This window comes from Rhamphochromis longiceps, linkage group LG16 (assembly GCF_057381845.1).
Source record: "Rhamphochromis longiceps isolate RC_006_pf linkage group LG16, R_longiceps_female_GT1.1, whole genome shotgun sequence".
NCBI lineage: Eukaryota > Metazoa > Chordata > Actinopteri > Cichliformes > Cichlidae > Rhamphochromis > Rhamphochromis longiceps.
Genome location: NC_140572.1, coordinates 21329865 through 21351682, shown reverse-complemented (window position 1 = coordinate 21351682; position 21818 = coordinate 21329865). Strand labels below are relative to the sequence as shown.

General features: G+C 41.1%; 1 protein-coding gene across 1 annotated transcript in view; it reads left to right on the top strand.

Moving 5' to 3' along the window:
* The window catches only part of anos1 (anosmin 1), a 40752-nt gene extending 26703 nt beyond the window's left edge, over positions 1-14049 (top strand). Inside the window, exons 5-14 of the mRNA XM_085384467.1 lie at positions 305-489; positions 802-931; positions 2957-3162; positions 4534-4678; positions 6499-6645; positions 9067-9155; positions 10276-10447; positions 10720-10940; positions 11570-11711; positions 12842-14049. Coding sequence (XP_085240593.1) covers positions 305-489; positions 802-931; positions 2957-3162; positions 4534-4678; positions 6499-6645; positions 9067-9155; positions 10276-10447; positions 10720-10940; positions 11570-11711; positions 12842-12900 — 1496 coding nt within the window. The 3' untranslated portion in view covers positions 12901-14049. The remainder of the gene's footprint in view (positions 1-304; positions 490-801; positions 932-2956; positions 3163-4533; positions 4679-6498; positions 6646-9066; positions 9156-10275; positions 10448-10719; positions 10941-11569; positions 11712-12841) is intronic.
* The last annotated feature ends 7769 nt before the right edge of the window (positions 14050-21818 follow it).

Genomic DNA, 21818 nt, shown 5'->3' with positions numbered 1-21818 from the left:
CCTAAATGCAAACTGCGTGTATCATCACTAAGAAACGCAGCTACTAAAACACAGGAAATCTCCCAATCTGCCACAGTAGAAAGATGACGTTGTTGACCCGCAGCATGTATTTAATCTTTTGCGATGAGATCATGTCTCATTTTGAAATCTGTATCTGTCCAATTCAGAGTCATTCATATTTCCAACCTACATTAGTCAGGAGAGGAAAACAAGACATATCACGTATAATTTCTCCAACAATGTTCCACACAAGTGGTGATATTAATCCTTGTCAGTGTTTCAACATCCTTTCTTGTACTTTTAGGAGTCCCTCTGAAGCCGAGGAAAGAGCTGGTGTTCTTGGAGCACCCGTCCGGTCAGCTGGAGATCCGCTGGTCCTCCAAGTTCAACATATCCGTGGAGCCTGTGCTGTATGTGGTGCAACGCCGCTGGAACTACGGTATTCATCCCAGTGAGGATGATGCCACGGAGTGGCAGACAGTCGCACAGGTAGAAACCGATACACCACACAGATAAAATACTGGAGAATCCCATAAATGCATGAAGTCTGTCGTGCGAGGACTCCTTCTCGTCACATTTGTATCCGAATGAATTTACAGTTTCACGTGTCCCAGCATGCCACAGCTGCGAAACTGCTGCTCTGCACTGCAGCATGCGGTTGCACGTTCCTCACGGTGTCTTTGATAGTTTGGCAATGAGAAACACAGATGAATGATGTGGCAGCACACTCACATGGGGCTGTGACCCTGTGTAAACCCTGACCCCTGTGGTTTGCTCCCCCCACCCCCATCTGTCCCTCAGACTGCAGAGGAACGCATCCAACTGGCTGACATCAGAGCTAGCAGATGGTACCAGTTCAGAGTTGCAGCCGTCAATGTCCACGGGACCCGCGGCTTTACTGCACCCAGCAAACACTTCCGCTCCTCCAGAGGTCTGTGTGTTTATCTGCATATCCAAGTGTCTGTGTGTGTGTGTGGCCTTGCCTTGTGTGTCGGTTCCTTCCCTCTATTTGTTATGTTTGAGACCTTGGAACAGGTGAAGCCTCGGGGAAGTGTTTTAAGCAGGTCTATTTGGTAAATATTCCCTCTGAATGTCAGCTTACAAGCCTTCTGTATTACCGACTGAGACATTTTCGGTTTCGTGTATTGTGTGTCCTAAACACTTCAGTTCCCGCAGCTCCATTAGGCAACAGCAAATTGATTATGACTGGTTAAGCCAAACACACATTTATTAAATTTGAATTATAGCTTTAGACTGTTTAAATATGTTTATTTAAAACTAAATTTGGGATTTAAAACCGCTGAATTCTTTCATATACTGCGTTAAACCTGAATTGTAAATAAATGTCTCCCGTCCAAAGTTTCCACACGTTTACCCAGCGAGCTAAACGAAATTCACGCTGATGCCAAGTGGAATTTGAGTAATGAGGAGTGCTTGGGTGCACAGAGCATTCATTTTCTGTATTGCAATGAGATCTTTACTTACATCTTCAAAGCAGGGCTTTCCCCTTTTTACAGTCATATAAAATGTAATAAGTCTGAATTAGTCAGGATGCAGCAGGTTTCAAATGAATGCAAGTGTTGTCTTGCTTCCAGACAAAGTGATGTAACCCAGCCACATTTCAGATCTTTGCCACAGATTAGTGAACTCTGATGGCATCCCGTGTTACTACTGGGACATTTTAAATAGCCGTGTTGTATTGCAGATGGCATTTGTTAAAGTCACGGACAGTTGTTTTGTGGTTCTTCAGGGATTACAGGATTGTGAGTGTAACACTGTGTCTACAGTGCATCTGATTTATATCAGATATTGTTTGTTGGCAAGGCAGCAGGTTTTACGGTTATGCCTTCATTGGCCTTGAGCTAAGTGTCTTTAGATGTATATCGTGAAACATATACAAGGAATAAACTGTTCTCTACTGGAGTACTCGCCATGTTCTGCCAAATCCTAGAAATGGTACAAAGTACAAAACGTATTAGTGTGTTTCCTGGTGTGTTGACCTGTCCTGTCAATCCTTTGTCATGCCGTAGCTCCCCGAGGCATTTTGAAAGGCTTTCAGACCAGGTGGGATTCTGCTGCAGGAATGGAAGCTGACCTCCAATCAGGCCAATCACTGCGAGAATGTTGATAGATTGATGAGAGCTGCCACGGCTTTGATGAAGTCCCGACCATTCTGTCATGCCGCTGTTATTTATATAGTTCGGTCATATCATCTGAATGCAATTTCACACTACTATACTTTGTTAGGGCAATTTGTAAAAGCTGACTGCTTATTTATATTTCATGGCCAGCATCAGCTGGTTTGGAGAACCGATGTGTCCGATTGTGTTTTTTAGAGTGGATTAAATGTGTTTCAGGTGGGAGAGGGCAGGAGAGAGGAAAGCCAACTGGGTTGTGGCATGAATCATTTTCTCATTACAGAAAGACCGTTCCCCTTCTGGTCTGTCATCTGGCATGTAGCCCTGCCTGTCCTCCTGCACCAGGCTGACATCGGCCGACAGCAGTAGGCTGGGTCGCTGCACATACGGACTCATACGGTTCAGATCCAGCTTTACGCTGGACACATGCATATTAGTAGGAGTACTGGCATTCTAAGTGTGGACCGTGCAGCCAGAGTGAGCAGCATGTGTTTGTTAACCCTTGACCTGTACTCTCAGTCCTGCCGAACGCTGTCATAGAAATGACACGACACCTGTCATAACACCTCACGACAGATTGTTAATAGGGGACTAATTACTTTGCACAGTGCCATGCGTGTTCCCCTCCTCAGCTGTGGAGGTGAAAGGTATCTTGGGTTGTAATACTTTTTACCTGAAAAGTGCCTTGGACCAAGATTTGCCATATCCAAGAACTAGAGGTCCAGTTTGTTTCCATCTCTAAGTGTTAACAGATGTATTTAGAATCAACACCAACTCACAGTGTTGTTTCTGTGTCTGCGTTGTTGCTATGTCTTCAGATCCATCTGCCCCTCCCAGCCCGAGCAGTCTGTGTGTCACCAACGTGACTCTGGGCGAGGAAGGCCTGGTGACAGTTCGTCTCAACTGGACATTGCCAGAGGAGCCCGATATCCCCATACATCACTACAAAGTGTTCTGGAGCTGGACCGTGCCCACCAAGTCCATGGTGCCATCCAAGAAGAAAAGGAGAAAGACCACCAATGGGGTAATCTCCTCACTCTGTCTGAGTGATGTGTTCTTTTTCTTTCTTTCCTTTATCCGGTCTCTAAGACTACGAGGGCTCTTCCAAGATTATTTCAGCATCTTTTCTCCCAGTTTCGGTACAACTCTGTAAATATGCTTGGGCCCGCAGTGGGGGAAAAGATAAACATGGAATCGGAATGATATTTATTTATATGTGTAGGGAAGATCACTTATCCTCAGAGTGATACAATAAGTTCTTGATTGTTTTAATTCCTTACGCTGATGAAAGAACCCTTAAACACAGATTTAAGATTTGAGAGAAAGCACATTTAGTGTGATGGATAGCCTTGTTTAAAGCAATAAATCACAATTTCAAGGTGTGTGTATGTGCTTCTTATATCGATGTTTGTACATTTCATTTTCTGCTGCTCATTATTTGATTGTGTAATGTAGTTATTTTAAAAATCTGTTTTCTTACACATGTTTTAGCTGTTAAATCCAGCTGCATTCAAAATTCTTAACTTATTACTTTCTTTTCAATCATTGCAAAGTATATTTAAGACATTCTTTAATAATGACATGAATAGCATATTTAGAACGAATTGTGCTGATCCTCTTTATTAATGCCTTTGTTATTCTTTGGAGCAGTTTATTTTGCATGCTAGAACATTTTGCTCTCAGCTGTTTGTAGCAGCCAGAAACAAGAGTTTCTTTGGCATCTTTTTAAGCGTAGACATTACACATAAATCACATGACCAAGATCACTGGCTGCTCTCAAAAATGGAGTACTTGTTTGAGGTTTTACACAATATATCCATTAGCATCTGACCTGATATGGTATAGATGTGGCTCAGGAGGATGTCATTAAGAGACTCGGCCAAAAGCTCGGATAGTCCAGACCTGCCTTCATAGAGTCTTCTCCTGAATTAATTTTTGAAATGCATACCAGATGTGCCACAAAGGAGATAGAGGTGGTAGACACGGGACACCTATTGACACATGTACTACTGGTTTCCACTTTGGCACCTCAGGGCTTTGAAAGCAGCCTGCTGGCAGAGGAATGTCAAAACACCCACAGTCAATAACAAGAACTCATCAAGTTCATGCTGATGGAGGAATGCTAGAAGCCAAACACAGTGAAGAAGCCCTGGGAGGCTCTGATAACATGGCTCTGTCTTAAGGCCCTAAAGGCTATCTCCTCACCACCATCCCCTTTTTCAGCTCCACATGTGTTCTTAATAAGTAGGGCTTTCCCACAGGCCTGTGTTGTCTGGCATTGAGCTGGGCTGGAGCTGTGGCTGGTACAGTGACTTTAAATATAAGCTCATGTGACAGTGTGGTTACATACAAATGGCAAAAGCCAAGTGGGTTTTTTTGTTTGTTGTTTTTACAGGCTCAAAACTGGGTAGATCTGGAGGGACTGGAACAAAACAGCAGTTACACTGTGGAGCTGCAGGCTGTCACATACTGGGGGCAGGTGCGTCTGAAGAGCTCCAAGGCCTCCCTTCACTTCAGTACCAGTCAGAATAATGACTCAGGTAAACATTATTATCCTATTCTTTACCCTTGCTAGACGCGTGGCTTCGGGAATGACAGACAGAATGTCAGTCGGTTGATGAAATTCTGAACAGACATAAGTCACATCGTGAAAATCCAAATAACTGATTCTGCCTTGATTCTCGTGACTCTGTGAGCCTGATTAATTTTGGTGCCTGAATCCCTGTCAAATGTTATCAAGCATTTAATCTGCACCCAACTGATTTTTAAATGCTAAACAGCACATTATTTTTGCACATTTTAGCGCGTAAAGGGGCGTTAACATTTAACTCAAACTACCAGTGTGCCTGAGTGTAGCCCCGCAGATCTGCTAGCATGGTTGGCATAAATCATGAATTCATTTAAAGCACGTTTATGAGATGGTCCTAAAGGAAGAGCAGCTAACAGAGAAAAATGGCTAAATTAAAAACCTGCTGTATATATTAAAAAAAAAAATTGTAACAGATTCACAATTATAGAATTGAAACAACAGAATTCTGCTAATGCACATTTTTCCAAGATTGCACCCAAAAACTACAACCCATGATAGAAGTATAGTTATCAATATGGAAATTTGCACGTGTGCATAAGAAGCAGTTGGTGTGGTGGTAGATATCAGATGGCTCATATGATGCATGAAATCAAATGTGTAGTAATTGGCTTGTGGTGCATGGCATCATAATTGCTTACATAAAATATTTTTCCCCATAACTTTTGTAATAAATTTACACTGAAAAGAAAAAAGAATCTTACATTATTTGGGGGTCAGCACAGACAGTGAGCACTGTTGCTTCTCAGCAAGAAATTCCTGGGTTTGAATCCACCATCTGGATGGGGACCTTTCTGTGGGGAGTTTGTATGCTCTACCCATTTTTGTCTGGGTTTTCTCCCACAGTCCAGAGACATGTAATTAGTGGGGTTGGGTTAACTGGTGATTCTTAGTTGCCCATAGGTATGAAGGTGAGCTTGAATGGTTTTCTGTCTCTAAGCTGGCGACCTGTCCAGAGTGTACCCTGCCTCTCACCTTATGCTAGTTGGGATAAACTTAAGCCTCCCTGCAACCCTGAATTGGATAAGCAGAAGAGGATGGGTGGATGGAAGGGTGGAAGGATATTATTCTGATGCCTTCTGTTGAAAACAATGAAAACTGGAAAAACAAAACATGAAAGTTGCATTTTTGGAATTAAACTCCTGAGAGTCCAATATTAACCAGAAGTTACAGAACTGGAACTTTTATTTTAATCATAATCTTTATGTTTAGCCAAAGCTCCTTTGAAACTGACACAACTGAGGTTAGGCACTCACTGTTGATGCACAAACAGGGCCACCGCTACCTGAAATCAAAAGAAACTTGGATGAAGCTGCAGCTGTCTAATTGCTGAGCCATATGGGATTTGAGAAAACCATTTTAGCTGAATCCAGTTTTCTTTTTTGTTTGTTTGCTTTTCATGATAGCTGAATTTTCCTAATTTGAGGTAAACAATCATCATGAGATTTGCAACGAAAAAAGCTGGAAAAGCTAAGATACACTGACAGCACATCTGCAATCATTTGGAGTTCTTGAACTCTTGGGAAGCGTAGGCCAAGCCTCAAAGCTGTGTGTGTGTGTGTGTGTGTGTGTGTGTGTGTGTGTGTGTGTGTGTGTGTGTGTGTTACAGCAAGTTACAGCAAGTTACAGCACATTTGTGCATGAAGAACATGTTGTTCACTGGCGTAATCTTACAAATAAATAATAGTGTTTCTGTTACCATGCTGGACTGTTTTCTGCAACATGGTCACTTTCATGTCTTAGCTAAGAAACATTTCTCATTTCTCATCCCAGCAAAATCTGTGCTCAAGTCAAAGAAGGAGGAGATATCCCCTCTTGGTTCGACCCTGGCCAAACGCCCTTCTGGCCCTCTAGAAGTAGGCACGCCCTTTTACCAGGACGGCCAGCTGCAGGTCCGTGTCTACTGGAAGAAGAGAGGAGGTGAGCTCCCTACTGTAGTGATTTATGGCTTCGTTAGAATCTAATTAGCACCCCATCATGCCCATCAATCACTATGACTCATGTGTACCATAATAAAATGTTATGACTGATTCCCACTTACTCAAACAATCGAAATTTGCTTCTTTTTTTTATGAATGTGGTATCAGATGGTGTAAATGAAACAATGTGTCTTTGTGAGAGCTGTGTAATGTGAGTGCTGGGCAAAAACCGCACACGGACGGGTAAAGCAGAGCCACCGTTTAGTAAAGAACAATAAACACACAGAGTCAGAGCTGTGCAATGGGATTTATTGACAGCTGTATTTAATAGATTCTTGCCTTCGCATTAGCGTTGAAGCGGTCGATTTTCTTTTTACGAGACTTGATGTCATAGAAAGCGGGCTTGGTGGTGGATTGAAGCACTGTAACGGGTTAAAAAAAAAACCTATAGGAATGGCTGTCTCTGCGGCATTCACTCCCAAAAACTTTCTGTTAATACCAGAATGAAAATATGGAAACCTTGAAAGCGATGCTCTCAGGGTAACCTGTCAAGTCCCATTCACTGGTCTATGTTATGTTACTAATATATGTCATCGCCCAAGCCAAACTCCACATCTTGGAGTCAAGAATGCAAACCCTGGCTGAAGGAGAGGCCTGGTGAGACACCAACTGCTGAATCAGAATGAGGGGGGGAGGTTATGGAGTTGGCCCAGAGCTGTTAGCAAGGTTGGCCTGGTCTCAGAGAGCTGAGTGATGCTGACGGGATCAAGCATGCCTGGGGAATCACGGTGTTGCAGAGCAGAGCTAATCCCAGTCCAGCTTCTCTTTCTGTGTCTTGTTTCGTGGGTCCCCGTCCGCAGCGTGTGCATCACTGGCACTCATTAGTCTGAGTGATGACCCTGGCTTGGACTCTGACAACGTGCGCTCCACTACCGTAAACACACAGACATACGGATGGCCTCAGGAGGGCTGAAGAGTCTCTGGACATCTGGCTTGTGTGACAGAGAAAGCGACAGGTTAACTGAACCATGATTAAACTCTCATTCATTGTCTCTGTGATTCAAAACAGCCTAGCCTCTGGGTTGTGTCCAGCAGACGAAAGAGAACCATGTTGTACACGAGCTCAGATAATATATCTGTCTGCCTAACACCCAGACAATAGACGGCAGATCAGCTGTGGCGGGACTTCAGAGGCTGGCTTCCAGTCATGATTTATCGAACGCTGCTGCGGTTCCGTTCTCTACCTGATTTCCATGTCCTATTTCTTGTTTTACATACCACTGCCCTCCTTCAGTCAGACCGGGCTAGGCATATCTTGTTTATGTTCTTTCCCCGATTTCCCGGTTCCCTGTAATTCCTCTCTTCTGCTTCCAAAGAGCTCTGGGGCTTTAAGTGCCAGATCTGTGTCTAAGCCTTCAAAGGACCCCTTTTATCTGCAAACTACAACCCAGGCCCCTACTGAGGGGTGAACATAGCACAACTCAATTATTAATCAGAGATGTATTTCATATATTCAAGGGACACAGCTGAATGAATAATAAATCCAGTAACATAAGATGAGGTAGATAAATATTGCTGATGAGGTTGTGCGGGGCTACTGTACAGTAATGAAGTGAATGCTGTTTCGCAGAAGCAGGATTTGGACCACGATGAGCTTTTCAGCAGACAAAAGGGCAGATTTAGGAAGCTGAAAAGTTGTAATTGATAATTGCAAAGACAACAAATGGAGTTCACTCTTTTTCATGTTAGGAAAGAGATACCAATAGTATCTGATCCCAAACAAGGAAATCAGTGATTTCAGCCTGTCAGATTTGCTTCTGATGTCAGATAAATGTTTGATGGCTGCAATGCAATCCTAAGTACAGTTGCTTAAATACTAATTTTTAATCCACTGGAATATGTCATATCCACCACTGGGAGTAAATCGAGTGTTTCTCAAACATGTGGCAAAAAGTTCAAGAACTGAAAAAACATCAAAATCAGCCATGGTTGCATCTGAGCTACAGCCACTTAGTTACTCATGCTCTTACTGTGCTTGTGTGGGTTTCCTTTGGGTACCCTGGCTTCCTCTCACAGTTTAAAGACGTGCATGTTAGGTAATTGGTGATTTTTAAATTGGCCGTGGTTATGAGGTAGATGAAGTGCTCAAAGTGGGCAGAATGACACACCGGATGAATATCTGCTTAAATGTGGCTTAAGCTCTGAAGCACTTTGAGTGGTCATTAAGCCAGAAAAGTGCTAAATAAATGGCAGTCCATACGTGCTGTAATAATACACCCATAGTTTTTTGTAATGTTTTTTTTAATGCACAACTTCCCTTTCTTTTATATACACATCATAATTAAATTATATTAAAAAAAATAACTGACTACTGAGTAATTTCTCTGTTACATTCTCTATTCTCCTCCTTTCTTTGTTTCAGACTCCTCTGTGAGTCGCTACCATGTCCAGTGGATGCCAGAGTACTGTAGCCACAACGAGACCCAAGGACCACAGAAGTCCGTCACGCAGGTCAGTCCCCAGAAGCTGTTACGCACCACTTCCAGCTGGGGGTCCTTTCTCGTAGGGCAGCGCATTAGAGAAGTGGCGTGGTCAGAAGCTTTGTGCTAAGCAAAGCATGTGCCTAAGCCTTTGTTTGATGCTCAGGAAGAATAGCTCCACTAAGGAAAACAACTGCGCCGAGTGAATCAGGAGCCCTGTTGTGTTAGATTTGCACCAGGCAAACCAGTGGCTGTTGTTTTGAATATTATGAGTCAGTCGTGTGGTCACGCATGCGGTGTGTTGGCCAGTAACTTTTATTTACTTAAACAATGTTTCCCAGAATTCAGCAGCCCCAGCCGTGCGGCTGTGTGGGGCTTTGTTTTAGGATGCAGTGTTGTCTGTGTTGGAGAGCTTGACACAGAGAGGGTTAACTGTTTGTGCTCAGGCTGATACGTGATGGCAGAGGCCTGGTAATCAACGCATTCTTTAGAAACCAGCACCGTGGTTGCTAGGAAATACATTTCCATTTTCTATAGATCACCAGGAAGGGTTGCAGCCTTGTGCTTTTATGTGAGCACAGTGCCTCATTCACTTTTAATCAAAGCTGTTACATATCAGTGAGAATATATATTATATATATATATATACACACACCCTTTCCCTAAGGGCTGTCTATTAATGGAGGCCCTGTTCTATTACTGAAAGTCTAAATCCACTACTCACCGGGGGTTTTTGTTTCACAGAGAGCTGAGAAAAGCTTTTCTCATTCAGATCAATAGATGATTAAACTTAGAAATTAGTGTCAGTGTTACATGGCTCCAAAGAGCCCATTAACGTGGATTTACAGGCATCTCAAATTAGGCATGAATTCGCTTTGATCGCTGCTTCTTGTTGAGGTTCTTGTGTTTATGCTGTGCCACATTTGGAAGCTATGAAAAAATCATTTCTATTACAGTTTGAATAGGAGAATAGTAGCCTAACCCCTACCATGTGAGAGTTCAAAGTAGTCCTCCAGTACGGTACGTGTTCCTGGGGCCTGAGTGGGAACGTGATCTGCGCTGTGTATTTAATTATCTCCCAAGCTCCATGGGACCTGACCTGGGTGACATGTCAAAGTCATCAGAACTGAGTAATGTGTTTCTTTGCACAGGAGAACTACATCAACCTCCCAGGCCTGCTGTTCTCCTGCAAGTACAAAGTCACTGTTCACATGCTGAAGTCCAAGAGGCGCTCGAAGGACGAGAGCACCACTTTCCTCACCCCATCCTGCGCTACCATCCGGAGCAAGACTCACAAACACATCCCCTGCCCAGGAGAGGGAGGTGAGTAGTCTGCTGTTTGGGGGATTTTAAAACCGACCGCATTAGTGGAGACAATACAAAAACATTTGTTAGAATATCATTATTATTATCATGATGATGAGAAAAATCTCTATAGACTTAAAATATAGGTTTAACACGTTCAGGATAAATAGTTTCTCACATAACCTTTCTTACAAAACCAGAGTAGCTGTATTTCTTTGTTAATTTGTCAGTCTTCACGGATGTTTCCCAAAAATGTTTCTATAATAATGACACCAACTTTGTCCTAACAGCTTCAGGGCTTCCGAAAGTTCTTGCTAAACCTGAGAACCTGACGGCTTCCTTCACGACCAATGAGGGAAACATCACCGGCAATTTCCACTGGCGCGTCTCTAGGTTGGCTCCCCATCAGCGAATCACGGGCTTCCAGGTCACCTGGGCTGAAATCACAACTGAAAGCCGGCAAAACAGCCTGCCCAACAGCATCATCTCCCAGTCCCAGATCCTGCCACCAGTAAGTCTGTTTTTACTGAAGCAGAATTGGAGCTTAGCTAAAGTTTTGAATGTTAATATGGTTTTTATGAAACCACAGGAGATCGTGTTGTGACAAGACTATTAGTGTGTGCAACAGGAAAAGAAATGTATCTGTCAGATGTGACCGTGATTTGAGGATAACGCTGTTGTGGCTTCTTTGCATGAATCGTTTGATAAGCGGTAGTATGTAGACAGACACGGGGATAGATCTGGGGAAGTTTTTTGTCCTGCTGGAAGTTCTCCTCCTCTGCGCATTCATCTCCCTTCACGTCTGCCTCTTTCATCCTCCGTGAAAGCTCTGAAAAAGCTGCTCTTTGACATAATCTGTTCCATCAACAACACGTTCCGCCTATCTGCACCTCCCAGCCTCTACAGCTTGTCTATAAATAAAACCACCCACCGCACACTTTATCAACCTGGCAGTGAAAAGAGATACAGACAGCCTTATGAAAACAAAGTCTTTGTTTTTGTCTGTGACTTGTGCAAAGACGGCTACACTCCCCTCTTTTGCGGCCCATTCACATTAAAGTCCTGTCAGAATCAAAGGCGTGTTCTGTTGCATTTCATCTGATTGCATGTCGTCTCCTGCTCCCCTCCTTCGTTTTGCAGGATCATAACTTGCTTGTAGTGTCCAACCTGCGGCCGTCCACCTACTACAGACTGGAGGTGCAGGTTATAACAACTGGAGGAGAAGGTCCTGCCACGGTTAAGACCTTTCAGACCCCGAGCATACTGCCTGTCATACAACATCGTAAGTAGCAAGTCACTGTCAGCTTCCATAATTTATGAGCTGCACCTCAATTTGCTCAGTTGAAATGATAATGCCAGCGATTCAACATTTGAAATTCATATTGAGACTCTTTTGTTTGGTGTCTGTTACTGTTCAGTCCTAATAGCATACTGTAGATCTTCTATTTGTAGCTGCTTAAACCATGGCGCTAAACAGTTATGTTTTGTCTTTGCAGTAAATATATGACTATATATGGTATTAATGCCTAATATAATGTGAAGTAATGAATCTACCTATTTTCCTCTGCTGATTGTGTAAATCAGCATGTTTTTGCTGTTACTGAAAGTAAAATGTAAATGTTAAGGTGTTGTGTCAACAGTGGCGTTGTCATAGCTACATGAAAAGCAATGTAGGTGTAATATACACATATACGCATCTCATTATTAGGGCTGTTACAATATCAGGTTTTCCCATCATAAATGCTATGGCCACAAGAGTTTAAGATAATAGTATTATTGAAAAGTCACATTAATCTTCAACTTTTATTTTTTATTGTAGGAATGCCACTATATCAGAAATGTAGTAGTCAGTACCAATATAAGTAAAACTACATGATTCTCAATAATCGGCTTCAATATCAGAACAAAATTATCAATCAGTCAAATCAATTATATAAAAAAGAGCATTTACCGAAAAAAAAGCAAACAAATAAAAAGAAAATTAAGTAAACAACACAATGTTAAACTGTACATATAGGGACGTGCCAGCACAAATCCCTATCTTTCTTAGGGCATGTGCAAGATCAGCCTTTTATGCGCCTTCAATAAACCACCAAGCAGCCAGCAGAGTTACAACCGTCAAAGTAATTCAGAGAGGCACCAAGCCTCAGTGCTCATCTAGGAAAATCAAGGTGGCTAAAGGCTGACCTGCCTAAACATAAAAAAAATTTGAAACTATAGGTGATTAGCAACTGTAATATTACTGAACAGTAATTACATTACATATGTTGCAATAGGGGAAGCTGTAGTTAAACACCAGGTTTCATATAAGTGGCAAAAAGAAGCGCATTGCTACTCCCTGAAAAACCAATTCAAAGTGATTCAATCTGAAGTCGTATCTGACAGTTCTTTGAATCTGTGTGTTTTTTGAAGGACCAAGGCTGCGGCAGCACCACTCTCATCACCAGAAGCCGTCGGTAGAGAGACACTGAGTTTGAAGTCGAGGCAAACCCAGTAGGAAGAAGTACCAGTGGCTCTCTGCTCCTGTCTGTCAAAGAAGGAATGTGTGGAACCAAACAGAAACACAGCGCACCAGACCATGAACTGACCCCCCCTTCTTGTGAAATATGGGTCTATCTCCTCCAGGCTCCACAACACGTCAGCTATTCCTTCATAACCCCTCTCTCTTGACTTCCAAGTAACCGGAAGGGGTTTATCTATAGAGTGAAATTTATATTTTGAGGTCTCATATTCCGCGTTGGTTAGTACACAGCTCCCCAACTTATCCCATAAGGAGTTCATGTAATAAGTAAAACTAGATCCAGGAACCCCAGAATTGGTGATGAAGCAGTCATTGTAGACAACAATGACTGATTTAGATTTGGCTATTACACGGTTGAAATAAACAAAATAATTTGGGAACATGTTTGAAGATGATGGAATATTCGATAGGAAATGCAATAAATGTAAAACAATTAATGAAGAAAGAAAAGTAGAAATTAAAGTATTTATTTTGTGTTATCAGTTAAAGAGGCTCTTTGGCACACAGTCAGTACTGATGGTCAATGTAACTAAAGTCATCGTTGTCTAACCCAGAATATTTCGCGTAGTACGTTGCATGTAGTACATTTGATTTTAGAACTGTAAATGATTTACTTGCTTCAAATTGAAAGCTTGTAATGGTTTTGCATGACAGCCGTTAGCATTCTGTTGGCATGAAATGTCTGTGTTACCTCTTTTCAATATGTTAGCAATATTTCATTAACAGATTAACAAAGAATTATATTGGAAGTAATATGTAATGTTTATTAATGAAATTATAACTTGTGTGGAAATGATGAATTGTACATGTTCTTGGCTGTAGAAATATTTGTCGTGACAGTCAGTGAATGTCTATATTTATTTATGTGTGTATTACAAAGTTTGGTTTGGATGTGTGTGAATGTGTATGTTTTGTGTGTTTTAGCCTCATTTTTTTTTCTTTTTTTCTTTTTTTTTTTTTTGGGAACTGGCAAAAAAAAGAAAAATCTTGTAAAGACATTTTGTAAAAATGGAAATGTAAATACGGTCTTATGTTACATGTTATTTTTCCATGGTAGAAACTGTACAAACTGCTAAGTAATAAAATAATCCTTAACCTGTGCCCTCTTTGCTGTTTGCTTTAATTGAAGCTGCTAAGAGAAGTAAATAGACCTGCTTCCCCTTCCAATACTCGAGTATTTGGCAATTACTGTTGCTTATTTTGGCTGTAAACTCCATCGTGGCAGGCTCTGTGTACAACATATTCACTGATCGGTCCAGGAGCCTGAGACACGTGCTCTCTAAGTCTAAATAAACAGGTCATCTAGCTCAGCAGCTCAGCCTGAGTGAATTTGCCATTGCCGAGGTTGGTCAACATAATACGCTGCTTCTCTGAGCTCTTGTGTGTTTGAAAAGCGTTAAACGCCTCTTCTGCTCAGCAGCCTTTCCACCATCATAAAATGAGAAGTGGGAATGTTTACAAGAAATTAAAGCGTGCGACACAGTTGAGCCTAATGTACTGTACACGCATGGAGGGTGTGATTTCTGTGCGTGTGAAAACCTCATGCTGAGTTATTTGTGTATGTTGGATGAAAGCCTTGTGAATGAATTTTCGATAATCCTAAATGCTAAACGGTGTTTAATAGTGTGTAGAAGTACTTTAAGTTTTTAAAAAAAATGCATTTTATCATATCTTTCCAGGCCTGGAGGCATGCATTGTATTCTACTCAAATTAGTCTCAGTGATTTCTCACTTTTTAAACTTACAATGAACCATTATTGCATTAAGTGCATCTTCACTAGATGGTGGTTCGGTCTCCTTAATGTCCTTTTCACAGAGACTCAAAACATTCAAACCACAGGATGTGTTTGACATGTAAAATGTGATGGTTTGGAAAAGAGCAACTTCTTATCAGTTATGTTGTTCCCATTATAAAAATCAGAGACTAAAAAAAACCAACCCCCAGAAATGTGTACAAAAAATTAAATGCAGGCTAATTGGACTCTGTATCATGTTCTGTTATTATATTTCTGAAACTCATACAATCTGTTGGAGGGGCAGAGACAGGGTGCATGCTAGACAGTTACAGAGCTAACAGAAAGAGACAGACAGACATTTACAGCTACAGCCAATCCAGAAACACCAATCAACCTAAACGATGTGTGTCTTTGAGAGGAAACTGGAATACCTGCTTAGCACCTCAGAAAGGCTCAACCCTGGATTCAAACCCAGGATCTTCTCCCTTTGAGGTGACAGTACTCGACAATTCAAAGCATTTTAAACACAATTTTCTATTAATATATAAATAGTCCTTTAAGGAAGTATGTGCCCTGTTCTTTAGGACTCTCTCCTTGAAAAAACAATAAAAAAGTGCCTTATTTTAAAAAACGTATTGCGGCTTCATTCATCTTTTATATATACTCAGTGTCGACTGGTAAAACACAACCTTATGAGTTGTGCACGCCTTCAGGCTGCACGTTTGAATGTGATAAATGGACAGTTAGTGTCTTCTTTCAAGGCTGCTACTGGCAGCTTAGATTCCCAAATTTGCTGTTGCAATTAATCAGTGTGATTAATTGTTATCGCAAACGCGAGCTTATTAATGCAAATGTGGCTATTATACACTGGAGAGCTTGTGTCTGTATAAAGAGGTTGCGGTGTTTGCATATTTGTGTTTGCTTGTGCTTGTTTTTCTAAGTGTGGGTTTGTAAAGGGATGATGCCGTCCAGATGTTCAAATCTCTGGATGGAAGTCGATTCTCATCATCATTTTCCACAGCAAACAGCAATTTATTCCGAGCCCTTGTGTTCACACGTTCGGCCTCTTCAGTCAGTCAGTGCTTCACCGCTCACTTCTCAGGGATGTTGTTTATGTACAGTTCTATTATGTCGAAGGAGATTAGTTTCTTGGTCTGTGCACACTAATCCCTCTCTCTTTTCTAGGAGCCGGGCCAGTGTTTAGCGAAGGCTCCTTTCTGTGCGAGCCAGCCCAGCCTCTCTCTCTTTCAGCCTGTCACAGTCTCTCTCTACACACACAAAATACCATGGCCCTCAAGTGTGAAAACCTCAAAACAATAGGGCCTCCAGCCTCCTTTGAGGCATGTTGCAAGATGTCCAAGTCTCAGAGGACATAAAAGAAATGGGGAAAAAAAATGCAACAACTAAATAATAGGCCGGTCGTTAGTACCAAAGCTTTGTCTCTGATGGTAAAAGGCCAACGAGGGCTCATACACTTTGCATGACATTGCATCTTTATTGTAAAAATCAGGCAGGGAAAATTTGGGAAATATTGCTTTCAAATGTAAACGCGCAATTATATTTATTTGCCTCTGTGGATAATCCCACGGAGTTAAATATTTGCCCATCTTCTGGTTGACATTAGGGACTTTTTTTTTAATAGGATTGAGAATATCACAGTGAGTCCTTTCAGAGGAGCACAAAGATAGGCTGTTTCTCCCACACATTTCCTCTGACCTCTCGGCACCCGTTCTGCAGATTAACATTGCAATGAGCCATGCATCGCTATTTATCGATCTAAGCAGCTTTTATGGGTCATTCCACGATACTTGACAGAGCGACTGTAACACTACTCCCTAAAGGATGGATGGAATTTAGTTTTAGATGATAGGTACAATCCTAGCGTGACTTTGAAGTATGAGGCAAAAAAAATAAAATTGATGGACTTCACTTTCCCTTTTGAGATCACACCGATCGTAACCTGAACAATTTGAAAGCTCCAAATTTCGCTCTCATGCGAGTTTCGGGTCAGTGAGATCATCGAGCAGAGACAAGCGCTCCCTCCAGATTACTTCCACCTGGACTTTTGTGCTGCTACTCCATCAATATGATGAGATGGAATATATTGTCTGTGAGACTGATGAAAAATAACCAGAGTGTTTTCCCCCTCTATTAGGAAAAGCAATGTTGCTTTAATGCTGTGGTATGGTGAGAAATCTGACCTTGCCCTGGGCAGTGGCATGTTTCTGGTTAGGCTCTGGTGAGTGGGACCAGGCAGGGGACACATGAAAGGATCTCTCTGTCAGGCCGCAAAGATGTTCAGTCTGAGTCTAATGAAGACCAGAACACATATCCAGATCGGAGAACATGCATGCCACACACTATACAAACACCAGGGCTACAACACTGTTGACAGCCACGGTCTTCTTTCCCTGTTCTTTAAAGGCGGACAAAGTGAAAAGCATGTCTGTTCTGTGATTAAAAGGCAGCAGGACACTGAAGCAAAACTGCCACATCCAAAGACAGACAGACAATATTTTTCTCCCTCCCTTTTTTTCTTTTCCTCTGCGGCTCTACAGGGAACTTGATTTCCTGGATTCAGTGCCTGGAAAATGCTTCTTCACAGTATATTTTGGATTCAATTTGTTGAGCTGGGGTTGTACAAAGGTGCAGAACTGTTTTTATTGTGAGGTACTTCTGTGCTATCAGTTGTGAAACAATGCAAAAGCTCTCCAATAGCCTCAACAGTGTAATGTTCATATTTGTCGACACTTTGGCAGAAAGATGTTGATTTAGGGTCATTTGGTGGTATTTGCAGCAGAGATACAGTATGTTGGACTGCTAGAAAAAGATTTGTGAACAGATTAAATGACATCACTATCACTGACCTGTTATTTTAATTATGGTAGTAACTACATAATTTAATGTATTCTTCTGGAGGTAGTAAAAGTGATCCACAACAATTTAAGTATAACCCCCGCACACTCTTTCTTAACCCTGATACATTTACTAAATCACAATATGTCCACATACATGTAAGTGTGGACATTGTGACACATACACACACACAGAGACACTACATGTTACAAATACTACTGCACAATATGAGATAGATATACTGAAACAAAAATTATACAACGTTTTTATAAGATGTTATAGGTGCATAAATGTTACATGTTGGTCATTTTAGCCCGTTGCTAGGAGGTTGCTAGGCAACATGATGACGTAATATATGATAAAGACAGCAGCCATCAGGGGCCATCAAAGTATAGCAGTACATCACAATGTATTTTACAATCTGATTATACTACTGATTGAGGTAACACAAGACTACAATATAGAGATATTAAAATATGAAATATAAATCTGAAGTGTGAACCGATGATCCTGACAATAAATTAACACGCCGCATAAATCACATGTCTATCATCTCTATCATCTGTGGGCATAAAATTATGGACACTCAAAAAATCTGGTTCTTTGCAGTTTGGGTCAAAGGTAAGCGAGAGGTCCGATATGTTTGTGTTTACAAAGAAAACCAGAAGAATCGTTATCTAGATGCTTATTTCCAAACCAAACATCATTCTCTGCAGGCGTACAAAGTGAAGAGATCAAGCAAGAGTATCATCCATCTGGGTAAGAGCTGTTTAAAATCCCCCCTGATTAGTGCTAATCCCCTTGATGCGCCTTCCTGAGAATAAACACATACTGACCCAAGTGACCCATTCCTAATTAATGAAGTTAGGAAGTTTGCTATGCAATCATCAATACACTGTGGCCAATCCTGCGCTAAGGGAGCTCGCACTAAAGCTAACTTTGCTATATGATGATATATTTAAAGGTAATAACTCAAATTACAACAGCTGACATTTTAAATTGGGATCAATGGCTAGTGTCAGCTTTTCACCATATAATACACCCCCAGGCATGACTAGCAAAGAGGGGAAACTTTCTGTCTTGTCTTCTTTTCTCCTATGAAGCCTTTGTGTAGGGTCGCCTCAGAGGCGAAGCGCAGTTCACAGGTCAGCCGTACCCAGGAGGATGGACGGCAGTGTGAGGGCAGGACCCAGGCTCGAGGACAAGGAAAGGGTCAGGGGTTGAGTTCAGAGGGAATCCACACAGAGGATGTTGAAACAGATATTGTTGGGGGGCAGAGCTTCCTCCACTTTTCCCACTGGGTTGCCACAAAGACAAGGCGGGCACAGAGAGACACACATACAAACGATCCAAAGGTGTTAATGATAGAGCACATGTGCTCTTCAAAGTGCGTTACAGTAAAAGAAGAAATTATGACAGACATCACTTGTAGTCTAAACACGGCGCTTCAGTGCCTCTGTGTCTTCAATGTCTCAAAATAAACTCGGGTGACAGAACAAAAGAGCAGTGAAAATATGTTTTGAGGGGGTGGTTCACACATTAAAATCAACACATTTCATTTGCCTCTTTTTAGAAAAAATAAAACCAAAATATTTAAAAGCTAAGTAAAATGTAAAGAAAAGGTGAATGAAATGAAAATAACGCAAAGACAATATATAAACTGTTGAAACAGGTATTTATAAATCTATTTACTTCTTTCTTAAGGTCATGATTTTTAGTTTAAGTGTTAAGTTTTTAATGAAACGCATTTCAAAATAGCAAAAAAAGACACAAAACAAAAACCTGGTGGAACATCTCACAGCTAATACGGTTAATTAGCAAAACAACCTGATATATATATAAAAAAAGAGTCCCAGGGAGCAAGAGGTTTTCAGAAGCAAAGATGAGGTCCAAGCCTATTAAAAGTAATGATTGCCAATGGAAAAGTGAAGATTTCTCGTTTGAGGTGCACGGTATGGTTAAAAGATACCGAGAATCAAGAATTCCCTAAGTGCAAGAAACAAATCTGAACAGCAATAGTCTTTAAACCCGCAGATGGTGCTTTAGTATAAAAAGAAACCCAGTTCTATCACTGTAAATCACTACATGACCTCAGAAACACATCTGTCATGTGAACATCATTTTCACCACATCCACAAATGGAAGTCAGAACCTTTCTATGCAAAAAATATCCTCTGTTTGTTCTTTCTTTCTTTTTCTTTAAGAAATCATGGACACCATGTTTTTAAAGCAAATGACAAAAGACACCACCCAGGTTGTTATCAGCACACATTTCAAAAGCTAGAATTTGTGATGGTACGGGGTGCATTAGTGAACACAGCATGAGTAACTTGCACATCTGTGAACCACCATTGATACAGGTTAGGAGCAACATATGCCAAGCAGACATCTTCTTCAAGGAAAGCTGCATTTATTCCAGCTAAGGAAATATTTCTTCTTCGAAAATCTCATTCAATATACATCAAGATAGATTCACTGGCCACTTGATTAGGGACACCTGTTCAACTGCTTGTTAATGCAACTATCTAATCAGCCAGTCGCATGCCAGCAATTCCATCAATGTTGGCATGTAGACATGGTCAAGATGACCTGCTGAAGTTCAAAGCAAATATCAGAATGGGGAAGAAAGGTGATTTAAGGGACTTTGAACATGTTATGGTTGTTGGTGCCAGATGGGCTTACTGGAGTATTTCAGAAACTGCTGATCTGGTGGGATTTTCCCACAAAACCATCTTTAGGGTTTACAGAAAATGTCCAGTAAGCTGCAGGTGAAAAGACCTTGTTGGTGACAGAGGTCAAAGAAGAATGTCCAGACTGCTTTGAGTGTATAGAAAGGCAACAGTAAGTCAAATAACCACTCATTGAAAGCAAGGTACACAGAAAAGCATCTCTGAATGCACAACGTGTCTAACATTGAGGCCGATGGGCTTCAGCGCCTGAAGACCACACCAGGTGCCACCCCTGTTAGCTGAGAACAGTACATTATCTCTAGAATTTGCACAGGCTTACCAACATTGGACATGGAAGACAGGAAAGTTTACAGCACCTTGCTGATGCCACAAGGAGTTAGCAGCTATCAGTGGCCAACTCTTTGTGATAGTAGCACTGACATATTTGTCACCAATTCTATTAATTTTTTCTCCCCTGATTAAGTCATAAAAGCAGCATGAGACTGAAAAGGGAGCATGAAACAGATTTTAATAGAACAAATTATATCTGCAGTGACAGGTCATAGAAGCAAAAGCTTTTAAACCTCTGAGAACAGCATATTAATTAGCACCTGGAAATTTAGTTATTTATTTAGTTATTTTATTTCATTTTTATTGTCTATGAAGATGTCGGTGTCAGTACACCGGGAAAAAACCTTGCACATGGCTCAGCAAACCAGATTGTTTACATAATGAATGTGCAGTATTTCATCCTGTGCGTGTGCTCCAAGGCTAAGCGCTCATTTCCACCCTTGATGATCACAGGCACCATTGATTGTAATGCTGACGAGCAGGCTAATACTGCCCGTGGCGTACAAAGGAATCTGGACATGTTTAAAGTTCTAACTTTCATGTTTTTTCATGCTGGTATGAAGGAGAATGCTGATGTTGGGGGCAGCTGGCTCTCATTAAGAAAACATGATGTCAAACAGAGGGGCTCGCTGGTGAAAGTCAAACGCTCTTCTGCTCCATCGTCGTTGTCATCTTTTGGCATATCCCAAAGACAGACAGACAGACAGATACTCCACCTGGTGAACTTAACACGTCAACACTGGTCAGTAAACTTTTACATACAGACCAGAAAAAAAAGAATAAGGCTGTTAAAAATTTACAGTCTAAAGTATAAAGCTAAAAGTCAGCATGTCTCAATATACAAAATAGTAATTTATGTTCTCCTCAACCTAATAGGTCATGTATTTTTAATTTTGTAATTTTCTTTCACTCTTTATGAGACATTTATAAAACATGCTTGACTAATTGCTTCATAAACATTTTAATACTTAATGAATAAACAATAAACACGTTTCAGCATAGAATCTTTTATCAAAGGTCTCTTAAGTTTTATAGTCCTTTTAGCAAAAGGCCTACTTTATTTTAATCTCTTTACTTATAATAGACCATAGTGTTGTGGTCTCTTAATCCATAAACTCTACATGTGTAATTGTTTACAAGTCATGTCACTAAACTTTCCAATAAACTATCAAGTTTGCCCAAACATTGGCCTTATTTTCCCTAAACAAGTGAAGATATGAATGATGAATTACACTGTTAGCTAAAACCTGTGAAACC